Here is a 14,084-nt window from a genome sequence, read left to right on the forward strand (position 1 = left end):
CCCGATACCATCGCTGTGTGCATTCCAGAGATCTTTATTATGGATGTTCCTGTAATACCAAAACCACAGCGGGGTACGAGGGGAAGCTCCCCACACACGTGACGTGCGTCATTGTCGGCCATCTCCAACTTGATTCTTATCGCCGGGAAAGCTCGAATGACATGTTTCTTGTGTGCGTTTTGAACAATCTGCTGACAAGATCCCGGTTCTGGATCTAGTGATTGGAAATTGGTCACTAATTGAGATAATCCCCGTTCATCCAACATGGGCCACCTTGTCACTCTTGCAACATGGTAGGTACTACTACATTCGAGCAATTCATTGCGCCATCTAATTGCAAGGTTGGGCTGATTTGTCTTCCCCCATTAGCTCCCTTAATCAATGGGCCCTTGATTTTGAAGGCAACTGCGAACGAATTATTGAGAGTATCCGCCAGGCTAAGAAAGCCGGAGCTACTTTGCGCGTCGGTCCTGAACTTGAAATCACCGGTAATATGAGCATTTGCCATGACTACAAAGCTCGTTGCGTTGATATTTCTGTTTAGGATATGGTGTTCTTGATGGATTTCTTGAGGGCGATACGTTCCTCCATTCGTGGGAGATGTTGGCTCGCATCATTGACCACGTTGACTGTCAGGACATTGTAGTGGACGTAGGTATGCCTGTTCGGCATAGGAATGTGCGATACAATTGCCGGTGGGTGGTTTTCAAGTTAGTAAACAGAGCCGTGCTAATATTTTAAAAGCGTCATCTTTTACAACCGCAAGATCATTCTTATTCGCCCGAAGATGTGGCTCGCCAACGGTTTGTCTATGTCTTCCTCATCTCAACAACTCGTCGTATTCTTGTGCATATCTCAAGCTATTCTTCGCTAACGTTTGTGGCTCAATCAGATGGAAACTATAGGGAGATGCGGTATTTTACTCCTTGGCAGCGCCCCCAAGAGATTGAAGATTATTATCTTGAATCAATCGTTGGCAAAATAACAGGCCAGTATAAAGTTCCTTTCGGAGATGCGGTCATCAGCACAAGAGATACTTGTCTAGGTTTAGAGACCTGTGAAGAGCTATTCACTCCTAACGGGTACGCACTCTGACCACGTACTTGTGGATATCATGCTAACTTATGTGTAGGCCTCATATTCCTTACGGTCTTGCCGGTATGACCATCATTGCACCATGAAGCTCTTTTCTAGTAGAGACCGCTGACCTCTCTGATAGGTGTGGAAATCATCTCCAATTCGTCAGGAAGCCACCATGAGTTAAGGAAGCTTGACACCCGTATCAACTTGGTTACACAAGCTACGAAATTGGTGAACTTGCCCGCAAAAATAGTATCAACCCCGCAGGCTGACGGCTTTTTAGAGTGGAGGCATTTATCTTTATGCGAACCAGCAAGGCTGCGATGGTGACAGGCTGTATTACGATGGCTGTGCAATGATCGTCGTCAATGGCAATATCGTGGCCCAGGGGTCTCAATTCTCTTTGAATGATGTCGAGGTTGTTACAGCTACAGTCGATATAGAAGAGGTCTGGCTCCCAAAATCCTGGCTCCTATAGCGAAAACCTAATTTCGGATAGGTTCGGACGTATCGTTCAAGTGCTAGTCGTGGTATGCAAGCCAGCAAACAAACACCCTTTGTTCGTCTTGACCTCGATATGAGACTTTCTCGTCAAAATGAAGAGGCTGATCCCGGTCTTGCCCCATCTGAGACCATTGCGCCCCGTTACCACGCTCCTGAAGAAGAAGTTGCACTCGGTCCAGCTTGTTGGCTTTGGGATTACCTTCGAAGGAGTGGTGCCGCTGGATTCTTCCTTCCGCTGAGTGGTGGTATTGACAGCTGTGCTACTGCCATTATTGTACACTCCATGTGCAGGGAAGTCATCAAGGCAGTGTCAGAAGGAAATGAGCAGGTGATCAAAGATGTCCGCAGGCTGTGCGCTGAACCTGCGGATACCACCTGGCTTCCTACTACGAGTCAAGAAGTGTGCAAGTAAGACTGATCTTTCCAACCTTCTATCCTCTGTCCAAGGGTTCTAATACTCTCTTAGTCGCATCTTTCACACCAGCTATATGGGCACCCAAAATTCCAGCAAGGAGACAAGGGACCGGTCAAAGAGGCTCGCAACCGACATTGGATCCTATCATATCGACTTTAACTTTGATACAGTTGTAACTTCCTTGACGAATTTATTCACCATGGTTACCAACTTCCAGCCTAAGTTCAAGGTCCATGGTGGTAGCCGGGCAGAAAACCAAGCGCTACAGAACGTTCAAGCCCGCTTAAGAATGGTGCTTTCGTACCTGTTTGCATCTTTGCTTCCTACAGTCCGGCAGCGGCCAGGTGGAGGTGGACTGCTTGTTCTGGCATCATCAAATGTAGATGGTAATTAATTTCTCCTAACATACTGGAATTCGCTAACTGTCAGCAGAGTGGTATATACAGCTTGACTCCTTTGGCCCCGTGTACTCATGTTTAGATCTTGTCCAATACTGACTGAAATGTACAGTTTACGTGGCTATTTAACCAAATATGATGCCAGTAGTGCCGATGTATGCCTCAGCCCCTTCTCCTTTCTGGCGGTCTTCTTCATATGGTGGAATTTGATGCTAACAGTAAGATTTTTAAAACTAGTTAAACCCAATTGGCTCTATCAGCAAAGTCGACCTGAAGAAATTCATCGCCTGGTCTCGGGATTCGTTTGAATTGCCTATTCTTCACGAATTTCTGAACGCCACTCCAACTGCCGAGCTGGAACCGATAACATCCACGTACGTCCAGTCAGACGAGGCGGACATGGGTGTAACTTACGCTGAGTTGTCCACTTTCGGCTACCTGCGTAAGATCGCAAAACTAGGGCCTTGGTCCATGTACGAAAGATTGCTCCATGTGTGGGGTAATGAGTACAGCCCGCGCGAGATATACGAGAAAACACGCCATTTCTTCTACAATTATGCCATTAACCGCCATAAGATGACCGTTCTTACCCCTAGTTATCATGCGGAACAGTACTCTCCTGATGATAACAGGCATGACCTCCGACAGTTCTTGTGTAAGTAGCCTTCTGCAGTTGAGTTGTTAATTTCTAAAACCTGCTAATGCGCCACCAGACCCCTCGTTTACATGGGCATACAAGAAGATGGAAGACAGCGTCAAGTACTGGGAATCAAAGGGGTGGACTGCTGGCAAAGCACAGAAGAAAAACGTCAAGGCAGACTAGATGGATTTAGCTCAGCTACCAGTTATATAAACGCGGTCATATGTGTTGAAGGAATATACTAAAGAGATACATGCCATGGAACATCAGTTGAAATGTGTAAAATCTGGAAGATTTGCACCTTGAAGAGACGACTTAGCATAGCCAGGTAACCAATACACGGCATAAGAGTTGGATATATGAATGTGACTAGCATAATGTTTGCCAATGAGTCAATCTGAAAAAGGTTATGTGGTAAATTGGAATAGGAACAGTTTACAAGACGCCAATTCAGAAAACGCAGCGCTAAGCAGACAAGACATAGGAAAGGAATGAAAGGCGGGTAGGTAAAGTAGAGTAGTGTGAAAGAAAATATGATGAGAAAAGTAACGATGGGAAGCTGAGATCTCTCGACCTATTTTCCCTTCCAGAACCAGCCGCTTGGTTTTTCATCAGTTGGAGCTCCCTCTGGACTAGCTGGACTAGTAGATTCCCTACTAGCCTGCAGAGGATTGATCACTTCGACAAATTCATTGCTCTCTTCCCGGCCATCTGCGAACCGCTGAGTCTTTACGGTCTTTGACTGAATCGATCCATCAGGAAGTCGGATACGCTCTGTTGAACTTCTTGTGGATATGACGTAGCGACTTTTCTCGGCCACCGACTTGGTCTCCGCAGGAGAGATATTGGTGGCCAATTGAGAGTCTGTCTCTGAAACAGTCTTCTGGTTTTCGCCAGACACCTGGTCTAGGCTGCTTTCCGTGTCTTCAGCCTGGTTTTCTTTCCGTAGCGATGCTCTGTTATCTGGGACTCTGTATTTATCTTCAAAGAGAAGACGCAGGAGAGGGCTTTCCTGTGCATCCTTGAAGAACTCCCGCTCACGGGCTTCAATGTCCGCAAGGAAACGGTCGTACATATCTAGCTCTGTTAATGACTCAGGCTCAGCGTCACCCCAACTAATTTCCGCCTTTGCGCTATTACTCGAGGCTTTCCCCTCGGCCAGACTGCGGCCATCTTCTGTGTTCTTCGAATTATCGAACGTGATAGCCGACCACGGTCGGCCTTCTGTTCCAGAGATGTACTTGAAACGATCCCCAAGACTACCGCGTTTGACCAGCCCCTGTAGCCAGTCCTTCCCCGATTCCCTCTTGCTGATGTCTGCAGGGTCCCTGTCGAGCATAGGCTTGCCATTCTCAAGTCGCAAAAGATCCTCAAAAGCCTCCCGCCACTGGGGCTCTGCGGGATCGTGTTCAGCAGAAAGATTCAGAGTAGACATGAGAGACGAGAATACTCCACGTTCACGACTGGACCGATATTGTGCCTGACGCTCCAAATGCAGAGGGGAGTAAGGGCTGAACATGAGGTAGGTAACAGGCCAGGCCAGAGATTCATCGTTTACCATGCTTGAGAACAGGGGCCTATCGTATGGATGGAAGAAACGGGAAGAAACGCGGTCATCGAACCAGAACCTATCGAAGAAGGAATCGAAAAAGAAGTCGATATCGAAAGGATCGTGAGGCGGACTCTGTCTTCTGGTACGATGGGACTGCCAAGGATCATCTGATCCTGGCCAGCACGACCGCGACGGTGAATGATCAGTTGATCCAGATGATGCGCCAGTTTCTGACCCCGCATAAAGGTCCCCTTCGTTGCCGTCACCGCTTTGTCTTTGGCGAGTATGCGCATCTTTGTAGTATCTGTCGTCTGCGAAAATAGACCAATGATCGGGTGGCGGGGCAGTGACCATCGACGGCAGCCCCGTTACTGACTGTAACATCGAGGAAATCTGTTCGTCGGCAAAGCGACGGAAAGCAACGAACGGGTTGTCGTCATCGGGCCATAGTTGAGAGCTATGCGCAGAAGAATCTCTATCGCGGTTTAAATTGTCGTCGCCTGCCATGGCTGGTTGCTCTCCAGCAGAAGGGTCTCAGAAGGGGATAGATCAATACTAGAACAAGAGACAGGTCAAATTGATCAAGTGGATTTCGATCAGGATAAAATTTCAGAAAGAAAAGAAAAAAAGAGGATGGGGGATGTATGATACTAAAATAAGCGTTAGCGTGGTGATCGATGAAGCTGTTGGGGATTTATCGCCCCACCTGCTCACTTAATAAATCCACAATCACCACGTGAGTAAATGTAAATGTCTGCAAACATGGCAAATGCATTTCTCGACTACCATCACAGACATAACAAACAATCTCGGATTCACATTCGCTCATCGAAATACACATTAATCGCCTGACTGGGCTACACTACATGACACATACAGACGTACAAGCGCAACATACAGTCAAGAACGGTCAAGGACGGTCAAAGCCGGGAACGGTCTTCAAATTCCTCCCACGCTGCATCAAACCCGGTTGAACGGACCCACACGGAATGTTTGTCGGAAGTTGAATCCATCACTATATCCGTCATCAGCTACGGTTGCAAGGCACGGGTTTCAGCTTCAACTTACCCATATTCCCGATCTTTAGCCACATATCGCCAGTTATCGTCAATCCCAACTCTTTGGCTTTGGCCTCGTAAGGACGGCAGACTCTCTCTCCGTTCGCTACGGCTCTGGCCAATTTACTGATGTGTCCATCATCTCTTGGATGTGCATTGGCATATGCGAAAATTTCCTCCCATTTCCTCGAAGCCTGATACTGAGTAACATCATTGAGGTATAGCTCGGGTGTATTGCGAGATACATATAGCAGCAGGTTCAATCGTCCTTTCCATTCGAGGAGACGTAGCTTGGAGCGCGCATCTAGCCACGGAAGTGAGATGAACTTGGTGAGAAATATCGACGCATTCATGCCATGTATATAGAAGAAGTCAAATTTAACCTGCTTGGATGGTCTTTGAGCAGCAGCTGTGAAGTAGGCTGCGAAATGTCGTTGCAATTAGTACCCGCTAATGCAGACGCTGGCTCAGTAGGTACTTACCAACCGTGTCGACTATTTCGACAAGCTTTTCCTCCATTTGATCCTCGGAGATGGTGAATTCTGCAGCATATTTGATCATTTCATCAGGCGCCCGTACCAGGACGCCGTCCCTCATCCTATTCTCATCCTCCCAATGCGCGGAACTAGCCAATTTTTCATTGTTGCGTATTTCCTCCAGGATTTGCAGCAATGTTTTCTTTCCAGGTTTGCCAATGCCCCCCGCTGCTTTTTCGGCGGGTAAGAGGAACATTGGGCCAGTCCAGTCCTCATGAGTAGCAGCTTGGGCAAGGGCCTCTGCTACGATGGCGGGCTGATTGAACTCAATCCCGAACCCCAAGTGGATGAGTGGATGAATGAGACCTAAAGCATTCCAACAACAATAAGTCCTATACGTACGGAATATTGCCAACTGGACTGAGACATGCATGCACTCACCTCCAAACAATCTTACAAGCATATCTTCCGCGATATCATCCCCGGCAAAAATGTATTGTTTAACCACGTCTTCAACCCCTTTTGTTTCAATCTCACGTTGGAAAAATTCCAAGAGATTGGGGTAGTTATCTCGTTTGCCAAGGCATTCTTTGAACCGAGCCTGGTCATATAAGGACTGAACCACACTGTCATTGGCCGGTAAAGCAGGCCTCTGGTAACTCGTATTTCTCTCATACGCGGCCCTAATCTCGTGTGGAGAAGCCCCAAGGGCAAATATGGTTAGAATATGGTGGACGATATGGTCTGTTACATTAGCATGGGAATTTTTTCCTCTAGCGATAAATACGAGGTATCAAATCGAGAAACATACTATGGAATCCGGAATCGTTGAAATAAATGTGGTGCTTCTCTAGATTCTCCTGCAAGACTTCGCTAGCAGCTCGAGCAGCGTCCTCGCTAATCCCGGTAGAGTAGACACCGGAGTCGGATGTGGACAGCTCAATTTTCCGTGCTGTGGCCATTGGGCTTCGTAGAGCGTCGATACGGTATGTGGCTTCGGAAGAGGCAAGGCAAATCCCTGCTGCCCGATAGTTAGAATCAACCGCGACTGTGCTGAAAGGTGACGAGAACACGATCCGCCGAAAATGTTGAACAACCGGAAGATCGTAACTAAATTGTTGAGAAGTCAAACACTGAGGACGAATGCCTTGAAGCCTCCTCGGCAATAGCGACGATCGTTGTGTAGTACCAGCGGGTTGGCGACAACAGTCTGCCAATGCAATGCGGATGGTTTTCCAATTCATAAAAGCGGGGCGGAGTAATGACCAGGAAAGCCTGGTCTATCGCAGGCTTATTTATCTTTGGTGTGACGGCCATACTAGCGTATAGATCAATATGCGGGGGCAGCAGTCGTGAGTACAAATCAAGTCGGGCTTCGGGGCTTTGCGACGCCCGAACGACGTCATATGGAATCCAGAGCCAATCATACAAGCAAGGTTTACCAATTTCTCGTGTTTTAGTAGTTGTATTGAACAAAAAGGACCTGCAGGCTAAGGGATTTACTAGTAATTCTGACGAGAGTTAAGTTGTCTGGATCGCTTCTCGATTTGGCTGCTTACACATTTTATTTATCCATTCAAGTTATCATTGTGGACTAGCTGATCCAACAGCTTCACTACGCACCTCGCCATAACTCCTCGGGCTTTGGTAAGTTATCATTAGAGAACTCGATATAGGTACCCGTATGCATCTTTCAAAGCCAAAAGGTCTTCAGTATCCCAATAGTTCCAAATGGGCCTGTACAAAATGGTTTCGTGGACGTGAATCGCTCCTCGAACGCTCCACTTATTTATTGAACAAGACAACTAGACATAATAGGAGCTATCATGACGTTAAGATAGGTGCTTTCCTTTGATTTTATCTTCATAGTTTACGCCTATTCTAGTATTCTACCGTGAACTCTCCGGCTAAATCATGGGATGAGCAAATCCCTACTACCACGTGAGCCAGTCGAGGGCATATTTCTCCTCTGCTGATTCCTCTGTACCTCAAGGATCTCCTCACTCTCAGGCTCAATGGCCTGATGTGTCTTCCAGTAACGACCAGCTCGGTGGCCGATCAACTTCAACCCAGAGATGCCCCCGAAGCTGACGAGCTTCGAATATAAATGAACCCCTTTGACTATCTGCCCTCTTCTTTCTCTCTCCCATCGATGAATGCCATTCATCAATCTACTACTTCGAGTACTATCGTCTAAATTAACCAATAGCAATTCTAACTTTATTAATAATGAAGCTTCTCTCTCTAGCAATTCTTCAATTTCCCGCCCTACACCTTGCAGCCCCGAGGGCCCCAATAAGTGCCTATCAATCAAGAATGAGCCTTCCGGATGGCAACCCTTGTATGTAGACATGCTCTGGGAGCAACTGATTCCTGACTAATTAAGACAAGTCCATCCTACATGTATTGGTCTCGATAGTTACTGCTGCACCTGGGAGGGGTGTCAGCGGTGCTGTACCTTCTTGTATTGCCATCTAGACAGAAACCCGGCCGAAGGGCGCTGTGTTTCTTTCTAAGTACTCTGTAGACACACTTAGGTTAGTTCTTTTTGCAGCCTCTCTTTCCCTTTAGCTCCCCAATGCAAACGTTGTCATCTAATGAGCTTCAGCTGATTCTCAGGTCAACTTAGCTTCCTCGTCGCTGTTCTCAGAATTCCGGGATATCAGTTCGGGTTTAGCTTGGAACTTGTGTTCTCAAAGGGGATATGCCATTGTAACTAGGATAATCCCAGGCCATACATTTTTGCCTCGTTGAGGCCTATGAAGCAAAAGCACATCCTACAGTAGTCAAATGCTCTAAACAAGCTCTCTTACGTGTAAAACTGCCCTGTCACCCATCTTAAACTGTCGACTCAAGAATATGTGTTGCACTACTCGATCATTGAGCCCAGGATGATGATGGTATGGTATGGATATAGAGTCTTAAGTAGTAACCCTAAAGCAAGCCCTCATTCATTGGATGGTAGAAATCTGTCGTAATCTAATTCTGAAGTTATCTACACCCCAACTATCGAAGAAGGCAAATACACCGAAAAAGAGAAGATTCTCTAAGAAGAAAGTCACTTTCTTCGTACGTGTGAAGCCGTCAAAATGACTCGAGCAAGCCAAGGAGTCTTCCACAACATGATAGCTCCATAATAGCTTCTTCTTAGCTAGTGGGTACTTTGCCTCAGAGAACCATGATGAACAAGTAATACGATTCTTCAGTCACAGAGCTCATCCTTCAGAGAAAAAGGTGCGGAAAACAATGTCGATCACGGTGTCCATCGCCGTGTCCGCAAGAGCAGTTCACTGCCCCATTCCAAGACAAACGAAGCCTGGAGTCTCCAGCTCGATAACCATAGTTGAGTCAATTATGGACGATCCCACATCAATTAGGGTAAAGAGCCTGTAGCACTAGACTAGGGGTAAAAGGCTTGGATTTGCCCCGAGATAGAATGTGAGACCCTTGATCCATTTTAACAGCCAAATATGAAGACCACGGCCCAGCTACGCAATTCCACCGAAGTTTTACCCCTAAAACATCCGATAGGAAGGGCATACCGGTCCTCAAACCGGTGTATGTCTTGAAGAACCTCGGGAGATCCCGGCTGAATCTTCAAAAATGGACCGTGAGGAACTATTGCGGCCGAGTGTATCAGGTAGATGATAAAGATGGTGGCGGAGCAAGTGTCTTGTCGGCAGGCTGGCTTTCGTCAGTGGGTTTTCTTTTCCAGGGCATTGGCAACGCCGTCTAAAACGTCGGAGGGTTCATTTATCGACGATCTGTGGGTCTAAGGTCGCGGTTTATAGGTTTTCCATCGACAAGCTCGCTTTGACATGCTTCTTAATATCTCTACTATTTGCTCTGAGAATAAGGATAACGCATGTAGTATGACAAGGTCATTCTCCCTGGGAAAGACTAACATGCGAATGTTAGCACGCAGGGAATTACTATGATCTACTATAGTGTTTACTTTTTATACACCTAAGTAACAGCGGGCCCTTGTGGCATTGATTAATACAATAATTTCAATAATATATAGTATATTAAGATAGAACATATAAGGGCTCAAGGTCTACCGCCTGAAAAGTTGGCCAACAAGCTATCCAGTCAGTCTCTCTTTAAACTCCTACACTCACAACTTGAACCAAATCCACTCATTCAACCTCAATATACTGCGACAATGCGTTTCTTCACCTTCGTAATCACCGCCTTCGCAACCAGCGCCCTCGCTGCCCCGGCCGCCATCAACCCCGACTGGATGGGGGGTATTCTCAACATCTTCAACAGACCCCACGGCAAAGTCAGCGCTGAAGCGAGTGCTAGCCCCAGTGCCAGCGCTGCCAGTTCCAGTGTCGCTTTGACTCCTACTCCGAGTCCCACCGTTGGCACCATTGTCCCGCTGTAATATTGTCGGTATACTACTTACCTTGAAGTACCTTCTAGCCAGGATGAACTAACGGCTTTTAAACCAGGCTGCGTGCAGGGGAATCATCGCTATTGTAGGCTATCGTGCGGGGAATATACGATATGGATGAAAAGAAAGGAAAGAATAGAGGACGCAGCCGTCGTGACGTCTCGATAGCCTCTGAAATAGCTTTTCTGTTCCATTGAATAGAGTCCTTAGCTTGTATATACACGGTCATAAGTGCTGCGGGCGGTTAAAATTAGCCTTGTTGAGCCTGTCACTTGGTAATGGGATATTGTTCAGTTTTAACTATCTAGCTTAGTTCAACTTGTAAGAATATACATACATGGATATGGGATGTATTTTGTCAGATTATTATAAGTTTATCATGTGTACTTTGTGATTTGATGCAAACTGCTTTTCCAAACAGATATATGACCAGTGCAACCCTATTACCAGGAGAAAAAGTGCCAATCTGATGAACGAAACTGGTTTCCATCTGAAATTGTATTGGCATCCCAATCAATGCATGCCAAACTCCTCCATTTCCTTCTTCCTCTTCTGACGCTCCCGCTCTATCTTGCGGAACAGTGGGTGGTGTCCCACTTTGTCCTTCAGTTGCTTGTTCCTGCTCTTGTTGTACTCGATATATGCCATGTCCTCTCCACCTGCCAAACCGCTAAGAGTGGCGGCACTGCGTTTGACGGCTCCCTTCTTAGCCCTTGGACCACCAGAGCGTTCAGAGAACAAGTCATCAGTTACGGCTTCAACATCCGCAGACGTTTCATTTTGCAGCATAACCTCCTGTAAAAGCTCGCGCCGTTCACCGGGGGTTGCATAAGCGAGACCCTCCAGATTTTCAATGCCTTGGAGATGTGTGATAACTTTGAACGCGTAGCCTTGGTCGACAAGGAAAGCTTGTCGTTTGGAAGAATAGAACATCTCGTCCGTGTCCTTTGAGACAAGAGAGTAGAAGAATGCATTGAAGCCCTCATCATTACGACGCTTAGCTCGCAAAATTCGGCCCAGCCGTTGAGCTTCTTGACGACGAGAACCGTAATGTGATGAGATCTGAATTAGACAGGTTGCCTCAGGTAAATCCAAGGATGTGTCCCCAATCTTCGACAGAAAGATGGTGTTGACTTGCTCGTTGTGCTGAAAGTTCTCCAAAATCCGCATACGCTCATTTTGGGGAGTGCCACCATAAATGTAGGCCTTGTTCAACTTAAGGGCATAACGCTCGAGAGCATAGACATTATCAGAGAACACGATAACCTTGTCTCCACGCTTTTCATGGTAGTCGATGAGGAATTGACAAGCCTGGAACTTTCGGGGGTTCATAATGTAGAGTAAGGCTGCCTTCCTTGACTTCTCTCTCATGTACTCGGAATAAAACTCCGTAGTCATAGGACACCACACCTCAGCGCATTGGACTTTGGCAATGTGTCCTTGCTCTGCAAGTTCCATCCAGTTAGCTTCGTATAACTTTGGGCCAATCAAAAAGTTCAAATCCTTAATCTTGTCATCTTCACGCAAGAGGGTCGCAGTCAAACCGAGCTTGCTTTGGGTCGCGATAGCCGATGTAACTTTACGGAACATAGATGCAGGCACCACGTGCACCTCGTCAAGAATCATTAGACCCCATTCACGCGACTGGATCCAGTCCATCATTTTCTGCGCATCATGCGACCGGGCTCTTGTTTGGGAAACCATTGAATATGTCGAAACAATGATACCGGTCGATCTGCGGAACTTTTCCTTGTTGTCAGAGGTGAAAACGGCAATATCGCCTGGGTCGATATTCGACCACCGTAGGAACTCATTTCTCCATTGAACTACAGACATGGAGCTGGTACAAAGAATGATTGTACCCTTCTTGATAGTGCAAGCAGCCGTGATACCAACTAGAGTCTTTCCGGCACCACAAGGAAGGACAATGATACCGCTCTTAGCACGTCCATTACCGAACATCTTACTTAAACTCTTCTCCTGATAACTTCGGATTCGCGCCTGCGGTTTCAGGTCGATATCCAACGTGGGATTGATCTCATCGTTGCGGAAGTCATACTCCTCTAATGCCGGGCAGCCCATTGCCTGGCAGCGAGCCTTGACAGGTTCAACTGCTTCATTCGGAATTTCAAAGCTGTGAACCTGAGCTTGCTCTTCATCGTCATCTTCATCGCGAATGGCCAAAAGTAAATCATCCTCCTGGCGCTTCTCTCCTTGGTTTTCCTCTGCCGGCTGCTGCTGATCCGTGCTCTGCTTCACGCCTGCTGCATCCTTGGTACCAGGGATAACAAGTCCTCCCATCTTGGGAGCGGCCTGCTGAATGATATCGGCTGACCCGCCCTGGACCCTCTGAGCCCCAATGACTTCATCCTGCAGAAGCATTTGCAACATGGATGGGTCGGTACTTTCCACGAAGAAGCGATTATGTTTCAACACGACCTTGATCTTTCCGTATGACTTCGTAAAATCGATGATGAAGGATTTAATAGTATCCGGGAGGGGGGTCTTCGACAACCGGTCAAGGAAGTTGATGATATCCTGAGGCTGAAGACCAACCGAGACAGCCGCATACAAACTGTTTCCCGTCAACCTGTATTCGTGCAGATGGGTCGGACGTGACAGCGGTTCGGCGATGGTGGTCAGGAAATCCTGCGCCTGGGGAGCCAAGGGCGAGAAGCTCTCCAACGTGATGGTTCCTTTCAAGGGGTCGATCCATAGCGGACGGTTTGCGTGGTCTGGTTTCAGAGGGAGCGACGAAAAGTCCTTGTAGCCGAAATTTGGATCCTGCTTCTGTACGGCGGAGCTCTTCTTGTTACTGAACGATTCGAGGGAGAACTTGTCGACGACCTCTTGAAGAAAGTCAGCACCTGTGGTTACTTTTCAAGAGGTCCACTTTTTATACCTTTCAGGCTATCTTCCTTTGGGTCATATTCGGAAAACTCATCGCTACTATCGACATCCTGGATGTCAGGAACAGGAGTTGCGCGCTTCGAAGCTCTACTTGACCGACCGCCTAACGAAGGTCAGCCCTGTCATCTACCTGATCCCAGGGTGGGAACCATACTGTCGGTTGCCTTGCGCTTAACAGGCATATTGTTGTATTGTGTTATAATCCCCTGAAACCGATGTCTATTGTCTATTGTGCTGATGTTATGCCAAAACGAGTGTGCATACTTCGAGGCTACCAGCGCCTCAGCAGAGTTCCAAGCAAATCTAAAGGTTCCTCTTTTAGAATACGAGCAGTACCGTCCAGCTAGTGTAAAGTTGAGAGAAGCCGGAAGCGATAAGGGGGTTGAAGGGGATGTAGGGAAGGAGAAAGGTGAAGGGGATGAAAATCAGATGTAATCTGGTAGATCGATGACTTTACTCCGACGTTGTTAACGCCTGAGGCCAAAATATGTGGCGAAGGCAGAAGTGGTGGCTGGTTGGCCGGTGGCACAGCAACGGGCTTAAGAGCCAAGCGGCCTTCCGACCTTCGGCCGAGTGTTAAGTCTGTTGACGTAGTTTCCACTCCAGCTTCATTTTTCCTTCAATTGAGAATTGTTTTTGCTCAATCTCGATA

At 47.2% G+C, this 14,084-nt stretch overlaps 5 protein-coding genes across 5 annotated transcripts; 2 read left to right on the forward strand and 3 right to left on the reverse strand.

Annotated features, from left to right (window-relative positions):
- Nucleotides 1-264: 264 nt before the first annotated feature.
- BDV38DRAFT_294534 (glutamine-dependent NAD(+) synthetase) lies at nucleotides 265-3,421 on the forward strand (the record flags this gene model as incomplete). The annotated part of the gene is made up of 14 exons (XM_032062519.1): nucleotides 265-293; nucleotides 370-488; nucleotides 545-695; nucleotides 745-803; nucleotides 893-1,057; nucleotides 1,133-1,158; nucleotides 1,198-1,311; nucleotides 1,364-1,528; nucleotides 1,580-1,992; nucleotides 2,051-2,385; nucleotides 2,432-2,435; nucleotides 2,510-2,552; nucleotides 2,635-3,052; nucleotides 3,111-3,421. 14 exons carry the CDS (start codon nucleotides 265-267, stop codon nucleotides 3,218-3,220), a joined length of 2,151 nt encoding a protein of 716 aa, XP_031911573.1. The 3' UTR covers nucleotides 3,221-3,421.
- On the reverse strand, nucleotides 3,159-5,570 carry BDV38DRAFT_136031 (uncharacterized protein). The gene has a single exon (XM_032051364.1). It carries the CDS (start codon nucleotides 5,094-5,096, stop codon nucleotides 3,612-3,614), a length of 1,485 nt encoding a protein of 494 aa, XP_031911574.1. The 5' UTR covers nucleotides 5,097-5,570; the 3' UTR covers nucleotides 3,159-3,611.
- On the reverse strand, nucleotides 5,303-7,613 carry BDV38DRAFT_136039 (questin oxidase family protein). Its single transcript, XM_032051365.1, has 5 exons — nucleotides 6,935-7,613; nucleotides 6,565-6,867; nucleotides 6,130-6,489; nucleotides 5,658-6,068; nucleotides 5,303-5,604 (listed from the first exon to the last, which is right to left on the reverse strand). Exons 1-5 carry the CDS (start codon nucleotides 7,365-7,367, stop codon nucleotides 5,510-5,512), a joined length of 1,602 nt encoding a protein of 533 aa, XP_031911575.1. The 5' UTR covers nucleotides 7,368-7,613; the 3' UTR covers nucleotides 5,303-5,509.
- A 2,675-nt stretch (nucleotides 7,614-10,288) lies between these two features.
- Nucleotides 10,289-10,611, forward strand: BDV38DRAFT_284778 (uncharacterized protein; the record flags this gene model as incomplete). Its single annotated transcript, XM_032060343.1, has 2 exons — nucleotides 10,289-10,509; nucleotides 10,581-10,611. 2 exons carry the CDS (start codon nucleotides 10,289-10,291, stop codon nucleotides 10,609-10,611), a joined length of 252 nt encoding a protein of 83 aa, XP_031911576.1.
- Nucleotides 10,612-10,734: 123 nt separating this feature from the next.
- BDV38DRAFT_136190 (TFIIH/NER complex ATPase/helicase subunit SSL2) lies at nucleotides 10,735-14,049 on the reverse strand. Its single transcript, XM_032051366.1, has 4 exons — nucleotides 13,587-14,049; nucleotides 13,425-13,535; nucleotides 10,860-13,371; nucleotides 10,735-10,793 (listed from the first exon to the last, which is right to left on the reverse strand). The coding sequence occupies exons 1-3, from the start codon at nucleotides 13,612-13,614 to the stop codon at nucleotides 11,036-11,038; spliced, it is 2,475 nt and encodes an 824-aa protein (XP_031911577.1). The 5' UTR covers nucleotides 13,615-14,049; the 3' UTR covers nucleotides 10,735-10,793; nucleotides 10,860-11,035.
- Between the last annotated feature and the right edge of the window lie 35 nt (nucleotides 14,050-14,084).

The sequence above is a fragment of the Aspergillus pseudotamarii genome, assembly GCF_009193445.1.
Source record: "Aspergillus pseudotamarii strain CBS 117625 unplaced genomic scaffold BDV38scaffold_42, whole genome shotgun sequence".
NCBI classification, from domain to species: domain Eukaryota; kingdom Fungi; phylum Ascomycota; class Eurotiomycetes; order Eurotiales; family Aspergillaceae; genus Aspergillus; species Aspergillus pseudotamarii.

Coding starts and splice junctions, on each gene's coding strand:
- BDV38DRAFT_136031 (XM_032051364.1), bottom strand. CDS start 5,096: ATGGCAGGCGACGACAATTTAAACCGCGATAGAGATTCTTCTGCGCAT.
- BDV38DRAFT_136039 (XM_032051365.1), bottom strand. CDS start 7,367: ATGAATTGGAAAACCATCCGCATTGCATTGGCAGACTGTTGTCGCCAA. Junction 6,490..6,564: donor GCTTGTAAGATTGTTTGGAG/GTGAGTGCATGC, acceptor GGAATGCTTTAG/GTCTCATTCATCCACTCATC. Junction 5,605..5,657: donor GCTAAAGATCGGGAATATGG/GTAAGTTGAAGC, acceptor TGACGGATATAG/TGATGGATTCAACTTCCGAC.
- BDV38DRAFT_136190 (XM_032051366.1), bottom strand. CDS start 13,614: ATGCCTGTTAAGCGCAAGGCAACCGACA. Junction 13,536..13,586: donor TAAGCGCAAGGCAACCGACA/GTATGGTTCCCA, acceptor GACCTTCGTTAG/GCGGTCGGTCAAGTAGAGCT. Junction 13,372..13,424: donor AAAGGAAGATAGCCTGAAAG/GTATAAAAAGTG, acceptor ACTTTCTTCAAG/AGGTCGTCGACAAGTTCTCC.